The sequence below is a fragment of the Fusarium redolens genome, assembly GCF_020744475.1.
Source record: "Fusarium redolens strain MPI-CAGE-AT-0023 chromosome Unknown BKA55scaffold_3, whole genome shotgun sequence".
Taxonomy (NCBI): Eukaryota; Fungi; Ascomycota; class Sordariomycetes; order Hypocreales; family Nectriaceae; genus Fusarium; species Fusarium redolens.
The window spans coordinates 3048096-3059897 of record NW_025763666.1 but is presented as its reverse complement, the minus strand read 5'-3'; the positions used below and the strand labels follow the sequence as shown (position 1 = coordinate 3059897).

General features: G+C 47.4%; 4 protein-coding genes across 4 annotated transcripts; 2 read left to right on the top strand and 2 right to left on the bottom strand.

Annotated features, from left to right (window-relative positions):
- Positions 1–214: 214 nt before the first annotated feature.
- Positions 215–2299, top strand: BKA55DRAFT_559359 (uncharacterized protein). The gene is made up of 4 exons (XM_046191969.1): positions 215–547; positions 597–635; positions 689–1274; positions 1327–2299. The coding sequence occupies exons 1-4, from the start codon at positions 255–257 to the stop codon at positions 2152–2154; spliced, it is 1746 nt and encodes a 581-aa protein (XP_046054421.1). The 5' UTR covers positions 215–254; the 3' UTR covers positions 2155–2299.
- A 482-nt stretch (positions 2300–2781) lies between these two features.
- Positions 2782–7286, top strand: BKA55DRAFT_686153 (uncharacterized protein; the record flags this gene model as incomplete). Its single annotated transcript, XM_046198897.1, has 5 exons — positions 2782–3069; positions 3118–5259; positions 5311–5499; positions 5554–6221; positions 6299–7286. 5 exons carry the CDS (start codon positions 2782–2784, stop codon positions 7284–7286), a joined length of 4275 nt encoding a protein of 1424 aa, XP_046054420.1.
- Positions 7287–7322: 36 nt separating this feature from the next.
- BKA55DRAFT_672481 (uncharacterized protein) lies at positions 7323–8533 on the bottom strand. Its single transcript, XM_046197994.1, has 3 exons — positions 8317–8533; positions 7812–8263; positions 7323–7765 (listed from the first exon to the last, which is right to left on the bottom strand). Exons 1-3 carry the CDS (start codon positions 8420–8422, stop codon positions 7415–7417), a joined length of 909 nt encoding a protein of 302 aa, XP_046054419.1. The 5' UTR covers positions 8423–8533; the 3' UTR covers positions 7323–7414.
- Positions 8534–10067: 1534 nt separating this feature from the next.
- BKA55DRAFT_672480 (uncharacterized protein) lies at positions 10068–11430 on the bottom strand. The gene is made up of 2 exons (XM_046197993.1): positions 10743–11430; positions 10068–10694 (listed from the first exon to the last, which is right to left on the bottom strand). Exons 1-2 carry the CDS (start codon positions 11345–11347, stop codon positions 10199–10201), a joined length of 1101 nt encoding a protein of 366 aa, XP_046054418.1. The 5' UTR covers positions 11348–11430; the 3' UTR covers positions 10068–10198.
- Between the last annotated feature and the right edge of the window lie 372 nt (positions 11431–11802).

The window sequence follows — 11802 nt, the reverse complement described above, 5'->3', positions numbered from 1 at the left end:
TTGAGGAGGGATATTCTATGAAGCTGGGCAGACAGCCACCAAAAGGGATCGCCGAAAAAGGCAATGTACAGTGCTGAACTGACAAGTAGGTAGGCATTCTGAGACGCCACTAAGCAAGGATGTAAGTCTGTCAACCAACAGATGTAACCTTGCCGTGCATATACTTATGAGAAGAACCCAATAAGGGGCATCGTTGTCTATCTGTACTCTCTCTCTTCAAATCAATCTCTCCAACTCTCGCTGTCTCGAAGATTATGTCTTGGAAACGTTCCTCTTTAGCTGATACCGGCTTCTTCTACGATGAAGACCTCCGAAATGAAGTCATGGACCCATTCCCGCCCCATGTTAAAAACCTAGAACAGGCAATGCTTGACTTTACGTGTCAGGAGCTAGACCTGCCTACTAAGAAAGACCTCAACATCCAGCGCGAAGCTGAAAGACTTGCCAATGGGGGGTTTTCAGAAGATCGATGGGTAGATTTCTTTCGAGCATTTTTCTTCAGCCCACTTCTGCAACAGGCCTCAGTCTCGGGGGAGAAATCTCGAATGTCAGTACAGTTCTATTTGAGGGCGCCCTACTGATATTTATCCTCTCAGATCTTCACGATGCCAGTATTACTATGATTCCATAGTGTTGTAAGTAGCTCCAAAACGCAAGGATGAAGAGTAGAAACTTACCATGGCAATAGCGATACTGACGCTATGTGGGGAACATTTGACAAGAACGATGAAAGAAACGGACCTGTAAAGACTCCCAAGCCCGATCTCGTCTTTTACCTTCCGATGTATCATCTGGACACTCATATACCTACGATAACTGATCACGAAGCACAACAATGGCACAAAGAATCAACACCATCCCTTGTGGAGACATTCTCATGGTCCACTATGAAGAAACTACATGGACACGGCTTGCTAGCCACTCCCTTCAACGTTCTCAATAAGAAGGAAGCCCAAGAACAAGACCTGAGTTGTTTTCCTTGGCTTATCGTCGAATACAAGAAAGCGAAGAGTGCCCCTGGTGAGCTTGAACGACTGAAGGAAGTTGTTTACTGCCAAGCAGCCAATGCCAGTGGATGTGCTGTCAGGCTGAACCAGAATGCAGCCAGGTATGCTGTTGAGCTGGTCGGTGACGCACAGGTCCCTCCTGTTGCAAGCGTTACCACAGTTGGGCCCCAAGTCAAGGTCTGGATAACGTTTTTGGCCAAAGGTTTCATGGCATATCGCTACAAGGATAAGAATAATCAGCAATTCCAGAGATATAAAGAAGGTTACGTAAGTACAAATTGAGGTTTCGCAGCGGAGCGGCACTAATCACTCTGACTAGATGATGCAATGTATCTGGACAGGTGACATGACAGAACCTCAAGATATCCTCAAATTCCGACTTATACTCGAAAACACATATACTTGGGCAAAGCGGGTCTTCAAGCCATTGATAGCCACATATATTGATCAATGGATGTTTGCTTGCTCTATTGATATCCCTAGCGCTGCAAATACAGAAATAACACGTCGACAAGAGAGACTGGAGCTCTCGAGGTGTGCACTTCGATTCACTCTAGCTTCTCTAAAAGCTCAGCCAAGCCTCGAACCTAACTATGGATCGTATCTGACTGTTACAAACAGCCTGGTTGACCTCTGTGATCGATTCGTCCAAGATGTGGACCGAGTGATTGAAGAGGAGCTCGAGCTATTAAGCCGAGACAAACAAAGGGCATCATCCTCCAACACCTCGCGCAGACGGGCACGTACACCCAGCGAACAATCTCGGAAATCAACGCAGGCCACGGAAATCAACAGCGACGGGCCAAAACATAATGGCTATGTGGACTCGCAGCCCAGGCGGCCTGGGAGTCCTGATTCTGCGGATTTGACTCCGCTGAGTGCTCCACGACGAAGCCCGCGGTTGGAACCACGAAACAAACCACAGCCATCTCGTGAAAGCAGTTCCAGAGTAGATACAGTCTCTTCATGTCTCAGAGTAACTATGGCAGCTGGGGCACCCAAGAGACGACAAAGCCAGAGTAAATATCTCGCACCACCAATTGAGATTGAACTTGTATCAAGTTCTTCATCTGGAGAATCAGAGTTTTCTGGCATAGTGGCTGACGAGGATATTTCACTTGGGACCTTGTCAGAAGGTGATGTTTAGAGAGTCAGTACGGGGTAACTGCTAGGCGAGATATATTATGAGTGTATTTCTTTGGACGGAATGATCTTCATTGCTTGATACCTAGTCGCAGAAGGAGATTTTATTATACTGTAATATTAGCTGAGGTTCCAGTTATATATATATAGACCTTAAGAAATAGTTATTACTATTTTAGCATTATTTTCTCATATGTCCTGGCTTGCTGTATTATACGCTGTTTGCCTTTCTCAGAAACTCGTTCTGCGCGGCAATTGAGCCGAATATAGTTATTATATATTTCATCGCATTGCACTCCTATGTTGGTCATTGTGTCAGCAGCAACCAGGTTCTGATTTTATTCGGAGATCCAAATTAACTATTGATTGGACTTTCTACAAAGTCAGCACCTGCAAAGCGTGAGATATTACGGCACAGTTTCAGCCTCATCACCAACAACCAACATATCAGCCCACCTTCAAGAAAGTAATTCCGAATTTTGCGTCAGCTCCAGGCAACAATGGTCAATAAGAGATAAGACATAGTCTTCAATTATTAAGGCTGGGGTTCTAATCACTTCTCTTCTGCTGCATTTCTCCTCCTTTATGTGAACATATCAATCTCTCCGTTTCATTCGTCATGACATTAGCAATGTCCGCCGGCGGCTTAGAAGTCAATAGTGTTGCCTTTGGCGCCAACGTTGATGGGGATGTCTCACAGATATGGAAACAAGTCGAGATTCGCGTTGTGCAGATGGCAGGAGACTCTTCCAAGATCAACCAGAATCTGGACATAAATAGCGTCCTGCAACATTTGGAGCAAGCCCACTCCAAGGACAAGAAGGCGTCTGAGAAGTATGGTACCGTTAAGAACCTTTTCAACCGAACCCTGCAATGCATCCAGACTGTAGGAGGCATCATCGCAGACGAGGCATCATATGTGCGTTTCGACTTCTATCTTTTACTGTTCTACTGACAAGTATCATAGTTGTTTGCTCCAGCTGGTACCTGCTACAATGCTCTCACATTCGTGATTCAGGCCTGGCAGGGCTATGAAGGTATCTTTGAGAGCCTCGGTGGCCTTCTCGAGAAATGCACGGAGTTTCTGGAACGACTTACCTACTACACTGATTTTGGCATGGACTCGAAGCTTACCAAGATCGCCTGTCAGCATCTCCAGATCTTCGTGGACATCTGTGACCATACCCTCAAGCTGCGCTCCAAGCGGACCAAGTTTGCTGCTTTCATAAAGCAGATGTTCCTTAATGACGATGGTGTACAGGACCTTTTGGGTGCCATGAAGAACCTGATGGAAAAGGAGCATGGACTCGTATCTGCACAAACTTGGAAATCAAGCAACGAAGCTGCCGCCAACTCGAAGGACGGGTTATCACTGACGCGTAACATGCATACCAGCCTGGTTGACGATAGAAAGCAGAAGCAACTTGAGAGAGATATTGACAGTTGGAAACTCATCATTGTCAACGCCCTGGACTTGGACCGCGCCATACTGGAACCTGGTCGTGAGCCATGGGATAAAATGTGGAAACGGCACAAAGGCAATATCCTCGAGGGCAGCGGTGAGTGGCTTTTCCAAGACTCTCGCTTTACTCGCTGGGTTTCTAGTTCCCAAGATTCGAAGGGTATCCTGGCCCTCGAGGGTGAAGAAGGGGCTGGCAAGACACTCCTTGCTTCCAATGTCGTCATTCATCTACGCAAGATGAAGGGGTCGGGAAAGAGAGTCGTTACTGCACACAACTTTCTCGACATCGATTCCAAATCGACTACAGACGCCAACGACGCCAATATTATCTCCAGATATGTCATGTGTCAACTCGCACTAGCAGAAGATCCCGTCATGAAGAGCATCGCAGGTATTTGTGAGAAAGCTCAGTCCTTTAGCAGCCCGCTAGACATGTGGACACAGCTGCTCCTCGAGAACCAAGACCTGCTGGCTATGGATGTGGCATTCTATATCGTACTGGATGGACTAGATGCCAATGCTGAGGTTCTAATCAACTTCTTGCAACGGTTCTCCGACAATCCGATCATCCAGAGAACTCGTATACTCTTAACCGGAAACAAAGAGCTCTTTTACGCCATCAATTTGGCTGGCGGGGTCAAGATGGATAAGATTGTGCTCGAAGACGCAAACAGTAAGGACCTTATGCTGTATATCAGCAAGCGAATGGATAGTATGGATATCCTCAGAAATACGTCCAGGCCGGGTGTTTCTGAACTAAGGACAAATATTCTCTCATCTCTACAGTCGTCTACAAAGGGAGACTACTACAAGGTCGAGCGAGTGCTCGATAATATTTCCAAAACAGACGATGTCGATGAGATTGACGCTCTGCTTGAATCAGCGGGCAACGTAAGACCCGACCAAATCGAGGCTGATATCGAGAAGTTGAATCAGCAGCGCACGCCAAAGGAGATCCCTGAGATAAATGAGATGATTCTTTGGGTCAACGATGCACGGATATGGTTCTCACCAACCGAGATTGAAGCAGCACTCGCTCTCAAAGCTGGCCCCAAAGCAAGCACCTCACTCATGTCCATCGAAGCCAAGATTGCGTCGAAATACACCATCTTTACAACCGATTCAGGCCTTGTCCAGTATAAGGTTGGTGAAATCCAAAGAAAAATTCCCCTCAAGAAACGAGACGTTGAGGACAGTGAAAGCTCCAGTGGTTTCAAGGAGATCCAGCCTGCTGAGGTTAATATCATAAAGCACTACCTCTTAACTATCTGTCCAAGCGACCTGTACCAGAAATTCGGGTTCGATGATTTCTTCGATTTGAAGATGGCTCGTGAGGGTAACTACATCTGCCGAGACCCGGATAACTCCCAAGCTTCTATGGTCTTGCGCTGTATAAAGTGCCTTACCGATCAGCGCACCGAGAAGACGGAGCGTCTTTTGGATTATGCATCTGGAAACATCCATATTCACCTGAAGGACACTGACCTATCTTTGACGGACCGTTCTCTAAAGGCTAAAGTTGGGACTGCTTTACTTAGACTGTTCACCGAGCAGTATTCTCTCGACTCCTTATTCGGATTTCACTTGCTTCATGAGGATGCTGACGAAGTGCAATTTTCCAAGGACGATCTCCCTGAGAGCTGGAAAGTATAGATCTTATCGGACCAGGGAGTCAACTCGGTTACCAAATGGCTCAAGGACTCGGCTGTCATCGAAGATGTCAAGGATAGGTCATTGGTATCCTCGTTTAATGCACCCGACGCCAATCGCCATTTGGCTCTTTTTGGCTCCTCTTCAAGAACAGCCGCTGAAGACTTGTTTTCAAAGGACACGACTCAGCATGAGATTATTCGGGCCTATATTCTCCTCGATACAATTCTCACCAAGGTATGTAAACACTATCATCATTGAGCAATATTGCAGCGAATAACAGCTTTCTAGGACCAACACCCCACTGAGAAAAGCGAGAGGCCAAACGATAGGGCTGAGTTAACAGAGACAGTCTCGGGCAATGACAAGGAGAAAAAGACAGAAGATGGTGAAGACGTCGATTCCGTCCATAGCCCGGCCTCAGCAGACATCCAATGGTTAGAAGATTGGGCACAAGAGATACTCAAAGTGTCGGATAAAGACTCCAAATGGGAGTCCCAGGCATCGCTACTTCTTTCTCACGTGGCAGGCGAAAAGATTCCCAAGTCAGTTGCAGAAGAGAGAGCACGAAAGGCGTTGGACATGAATCCAGAGAGTTGGGTCGCCTCCTACGCACTATCTCAAGTCATCGAATCGAAAGAAGAGTCTCTTAGTCACCTTGAGAAAGTACTTGATAAGGTCATGAAAGACAAAGAATGGCAGAATGAGCGAGGCCACAAGAGAATCTTGGCACGAGTCATATACAGTCTTGGAGACAAATGCTGGGAAGATGGTGAAAGACAGGAGGAAGCCATTGCGACATATTCCAAGGTTTTTGACCTTAATAGGTCAATCCATCTTTTCAATAGCTTCTCAGGTGTTCTCCAAAAGTATTCTACAGCTAGCTGCTGGGAGCCCATGATCACTTTCTTCGAACGGCTGCTTGACGAGCCTAAAGACGGCCCCAACACAGCAGGCGAGTTCCTGATGGATAGACTCCTAGAGCCAGGGGAGGCATTCTTTTCGATGTTTTAAAGCTTATCGAAACAACTGCAAGATATGATCTCCTTGAAAAACTATTTGTTCGGGCTATTGCAAAGGCCACCTCCAAGGGTGACCACGACGATCTCTTCACAATCCGATACTACTACGGCAAGACTCTTTCTAGCATCAAAGGCCACGAAGAAGCTGGTATCGCGGTATGGGAGCTCTATAAAAGCGAGGCTACGAATGAACTTCACGAGCGGGCTGTCAACTCGATCGATACCTACACGGTACCCGCATGGCTAGAACTTGCTACTGCCAAAGATATTGATTCAGCAAGAGCCCAGGGCTTCTTTGACAAGATCGAGGCCGCGTACGTTGAGTTTGAAGCTCTTGAGTCACATGATATCGAGCCTACTGTTGCTTTTGCGCAGTCTTTCAGGTACCGCGGTGACACCGACAAAGCTAAGCAGATCTTACGACCGCGTGTGACGGAAGCGCTTGAGATGCTCTCTGATGACCGCACAGACAATGATCTGTACTCACTATACAACCTCGGGCAGGTATTGGCTGTAATGCGGGATTTTCCTAATCACATAACCTGTATGGATCTAATGCGCCAGGCCTTACGTGTAGCCAAAGCAGGGTGTACCAAACTCGCTGCCAAGTATGAAGAAGAGGACTCCCAAATAGAGCTCGCCATGTCAAAGGGTGAGACTTTTCGTCGAACCATCCTCTCATTGCCTGACGACCCTGGGACGGCGATTTACGAATGCGATGGATGTGGAGCAGATTTCGCGTTTGCAAGTGAGCTTTGGACTTGTCTGAGCGAAAGTGGAGGTGTGCAGATAGATGATAAGTGCTACAGGAAGCTTAAAGAAGGAAATTTGGGACCGGTATGTGGCAAGGAACATGAACACTACTGGGTGCCAAAACGCAATGTTGAGGAGATTGATGCGGTTCCGATTGGCTCTATCAAGTTGGGAGAGGAGATTATGTCATTTGAGGCTTGGAAAGACAAGATTCGAAAACAGTATGTTAGTACCGGTATAGCCACATAAGCTAGAGGTGTTGTTGAGCATCTTTTAGAGGAGGAGTAATGATATATGTATTTCTATGAGACAGGTCCCTTGCTATCTGCCATCATCTTCTCAACTTGCGGTGTCTCTAATACATCCTCATCATCCACTTAGTAGCGGACGATCTCCATGCGCTTCTTGAGGCGGAAAGCAATAGCACGCTTTCGTGAAGCAGCAGACTGAGTGAAAGCGCCAGAACCACCGAAAGGTCCAGCAGCAGCGCCATTGCGGACACGGACGATGCAGACGTTGTTGGCTCCTCCAACAGAGCCTTCGCAGGTCATACCCTGGGGCATCTGGACCTTGAGAGGGAAGTCGGTGTTGGTGGCGAGAGAGAGACCCTGGATGCCAATTCCAGGAACATCTTGGGTCACCTCAGCGGTTTGGAAGGCATCGGGGTCAGTGCCGCCGGAAGTAGCATCGATTTCAGCTGTCATTGGACCGGCGCCGTCTTGGTTGATCTGATAGAGTTAGTTAAAGCACTCAGGTAAGATGCATAAGACTTACCTGTCTATAAGTCATGGTGACCTCGCCGTTATCAGAGGCAGTAGGCAAGCCCTTGCTAGCACCCTCTCCAGCCGTAGCAGCAACGCTGGTCTCTTCAGCTGTCTCGGTCTTTTCACCACCACCTCCACGGCCACCGCCAAAGAGTCCACCCAAGAAGTTACCCAACTGACGCCTCTGTCGGTTGTTGCCCTGGTTGTTACCCTTGGGCAAGTTGGACAAGTCATCCTCAACACCAGTAGCACCAGCAGTGCCGTTGTTGGTGGGGACGTTATTAGCGTTTCCGCCTCCCAGAAAGTTGGAGACCATGACGGATGCATCAACAGGCCCGTTACCCTGGGTCCTGCCCAGAGCGCTGGCTTCTCCACTGCGGATCTCACGATCACGAATGATGGAGGTGTCGGCTTGAGAACCGCATCGGTTGCTTGAGCAATCACGAGGAGTTCCATCAGCAACTGCCTATTGTTAGTGGTTTTCTCACATACAGCCAAGTGGGATGGCAACTTACTGCTGAGACCAGGCATGGTAACTCCATTAGCTCCCTCAACAGAGAGGACGACTCCATGAGCAGAAGCCATGGCGAAGAAGGCGGAGACAATAGCAAGAGAATGCATTTTGAAGGTAGTATAGATCAAAAGAATTATTAAAGTTTGGGTTGCTGAAACTGAGCCGCCAGGGCTGACTTGAGGCTTTCTTAGAAAGGAAGTGAAGAGAAGATGATTGAGATGCTGTTGAATTATTCTCCAAGATGTCGAACAATCAGACTCTTTTATACAAATTCGCGTCTATATCTGAAGTTGGATGTTTGATATCGCCCTCCTCGGTTGTCGGCTCGCGATGCCCTCCCCAGTGCTGATCATCAGCGATCACCAAATCGCATCACGAGAATCCCCATCCTCAGCTTCAGGTCATCGTTTCCATTTGTCTCAACGCTCATCACAGCCACATTTTTTTCTCAGTTCACGAGTCTCGAGTCCTCACCCATGTTTCAAAATTCTTGGTGTTTCATGTTTCGCTCAGACCCAGAAAACTGACACGTGAAACTTCAGCTCTAACAATTCGGAGAATTCTTGGCTATTTTGGTGAATGCGATTGGTTTCTCAGAATTTTGCATCTTCTAAACACCAAGACGTTCCATCCCGTGATTCCTCATGTCGGCCGCCGCGTATTATTAATAAAGATAAACCTTGAAACTAACGCGCATTTAGCGAAGAGTTTTAATGGCTTTGTTTGCGAGAGAATGTTCTTTTGATCGGCGCTAATAGGTTCGTGTTCTTTGTGATGAAACCGGAAACGAAGAGTACCAGGTAGGCGCAGTTCTTCGCGAACAAAAGGCCAAGACCCAAAGCGAAGCACTGGCGGCTAATTCGGATATAGCCATCTTCTATTTCGTATAGCCTGTACTCTCAGTTTATACGTTGCTCGTATCATGGTTGGATGTTACGTGATTCCCAATCAATTCCGAGGACTAATATGTTCTCGCTCAAGCCACATGGTTATGGGCAGTGATAAACTATTCTGTTTCTACAAACACATTCTATCGTTTATAAACAATTTATGCGTTATTTCTAAATTCTTAGACACAACTAAGTTTATTTGTCCTGGATGCGAATCCATGTGCACTCAATTTTTCGGCGAGTGCCGAGCCGGCAGATCTCGGCTTTCACTCCACTCGACTCCAGGAGTCTCGCGATGCTGAAACAGCCACTAGGCGCCCCGTTTTGACAACGTTTCACCGCCACTTTTTGGGCTTGACACATTCAGCTTTCCTTTGATTGAGTATTAAGTTAAGAATTAGGCGCTTATAGCCTAACTCTGAAGAAGAGGCGGTTCCATCTGCGTCAAAGCGTCATAACTACTACCCCAAGCTCCAGAACGTTTGTTGTGTCAAGTCCCAAGACTTGGCTTCTATCGCGAGGTCAATGACCTATCGCAACTTTTGGTAGTGAGAAGGCAGTGCAAGAATGAAACGTCGCAGATGGCAGTATCTTGCCCAGATTGGATAAGCATGCGAGCTCGATCAGTGTTTGGAATCATTATCACGTCTAGCGGCAGAAGACATCCTATTAGTCAAGATACGCAGCGCAAAAAACATGATTTTGAGGCCCCCTTTGGAAAGCAAACATTTTGTCGCACTCTCTAGTACGACACTTGGCCAAGGCTGTCATTGAATTGTATCTATCACCTCTTCCTCAGAATTGCTGCTGCATGCAGTCAACCATACCGAGAGTCACTTCTGAGCCTAGTCACTTATCGTTTGTAAGAAATTGGAATTCAGACTAAGAATACACTCAGCTGACTTGAGTAGTATGTACACTGGACACGATCTACTAGCTAGGTAACAAGAATGAAAAACACAAATGTGGCTCGGCACTACCAGAAGCCTCCATCTATCCCATGTTGATAGGATCATTGATAGGGTCAACACCCTTTGCAGTACCAATACGAGCCTCGAACCAGAATCGAAGTCTCTCAACCAAACCACGATCATTCATGAATCGCGCAAACTCAGCTGGGTTGGTGGCAGTCTCGTTGCGAAGATCAGGGAACCCATCTGGAGTGGCAATATCGCGACGAACAGACCAAGTCCCCATAGCAGACTGATACTCCTCACTGAGGATAAAGTTGTGCAAAAGCTTGGCTCCCTCGGGGTGAGGAGCGTCCTTGAGAATACCAGCGTATTGCGACCAAGATACGTATTTGCCGCGTGTAGGCTGAGAGAACTTGAGAGGCTTGGACTCGCCGAAACCTCCGCCGGTAGCGAAGTAAGCGGCTTCGGTGGCGTTCTTCAGGCTGATGATGGCGCCGGGAGTTGCTGTACCACGGACCCAGCGAGGATTCTGCTTGAGGAGATCCTCGAACCAGGAAGCTCCATACTCTTGCATGCTAGAAACTGGTCAGATATGGCCCCTGTAGGAGACATGATAAACTTACATAAGATAGAAAGCAAAGAGAACTGCGTCATCGTCGTTGGGGTAAGTTAGAACAAGCTTGTTCTTGAACTCGGGTCGAAGCCAATCGGTATACTCGGCAGGTGCCTTAATACCGCGAAGCTTCTCCGTGTTCCAGGCATTGGCCCAGAAAAAGATGTACACTCCATACCAATAAGCCGTGCTGTCCTTAAAAGCATGATCGATTTGATCAAAGCCTTGGGGTGCGTAATTGAGCAAAGCGCCCTCTTGGGCCCAGCGAGGATAATCGTTTAAGGTCTGCAGGATCACGCTGTCGACGTAAACTGACTTTCCACCAGCAGCAAGTTGCTGATCCAGTCTGACGTCATGGTACTTGGATAGATCGACAGTGACGTTGAGCTTGATGCCGGGGAAACGTTTCTCGAAAGCTTGTTTTAGGCCGGCTTGTTGGTTGACTGCATCTCCGCCGTGCCAGAGGGTAACGGTGTCTCCCTCCTTCAAGGCAGCTTTGTAAATCTCATCGAGGCTTCTGGTTTCGACCTCGACTTTTTCGTTGAATCCGAGGACTTGGTCATAGCTCATGACAGCGCTAGCCAGAAAGGCGAGCGAGAACAAAGAGTGCTTCATAGTGATAGATCCAAACAGTGATGGGTAGATGGAAATGAAGATGATGCTCTTGGATCTGTATGAAAAGATAGACGGGCATTGGGTATTTATATGAGAATTGGCATATACGAAAACTTGGTATTTAGCCTACGTTACATAACTCAATCTCTATCGGAAATACCGTGACGGTGTTTCCGGCCAAATCGTGAATAGAGTTTGCCAATGCCGATCTCGCATGATGGCTTATATGAGTACCGGGATTACGTGATCCCCATGTTTCTACGATTCCTCCAATGAAAAGCACGATTGATTATCGAAGCGCGCGGTTCGGAGGGGCAGTGGGATAGACCTCATCCCGCCGACTCTGCTTAGTCGTCATTTTCGTACTTCTCCTTCCTAAACAGAACAAGAAGCCCCAATGGCATTACGTGGTTGACTATATTCGCGACTCGTAACGAGGCTCAGCTTGAACTCAA

Coding starts and splice junctions, on each gene's coding strand:
- BKA55DRAFT_559359 (XM_046191969.1), top strand. CDS start 255: ATGTCTTGGAAACGTTCCTCTTTAGCTGATACCGGCTTCTTCTACGAT. Junction 636..688: donor TACTATGATTCCATAGTGTT/GTAAGTAGCTCC, acceptor CCATGGCAATAG/CGATACTGACGCTATGTGGG. Junction 1,275..1,326: donor AGAGATATAAAGAAGGTTAC/GTAAGTACAAAT, acceptor CACTCTGACTAG/ATGATGCAATGTATCTGGAC.
- BKA55DRAFT_672481 (XM_046197994.1), bottom strand. CDS start 8,422: ATGCATTCTCTTGCTATTGTCTCCGCCTTCTTCGCCATGGCTTCTGCT. Junction 8,264..8,316: donor TACCATGCCTGGTCTCAGCA/GTAAGTTGCCAT, acceptor AACAATAGGCAG/TTGCTGATGGAACTCCTCGT. Junction 7,766..7,811: donor TCACCATGACTTATAGACAG/GTAAGTCTTATG, acceptor TAACTCTATCAG/ATCAACCAAGACGGCGCCGG.
- BKA55DRAFT_672480 (XM_046197993.1), bottom strand. CDS start 11,347: ATGAAGCACTCTTTGTTCTCGCTCGCCTTTCTGGCTAGCGCTGTCATG. Junction 10,695..10,742: donor CTCTTTGCTTTCTATCTTAT/GTAAGTTTATCA, acceptor ACCAGTTTCTAG/CATGCAAGAGTATGGAGCTT.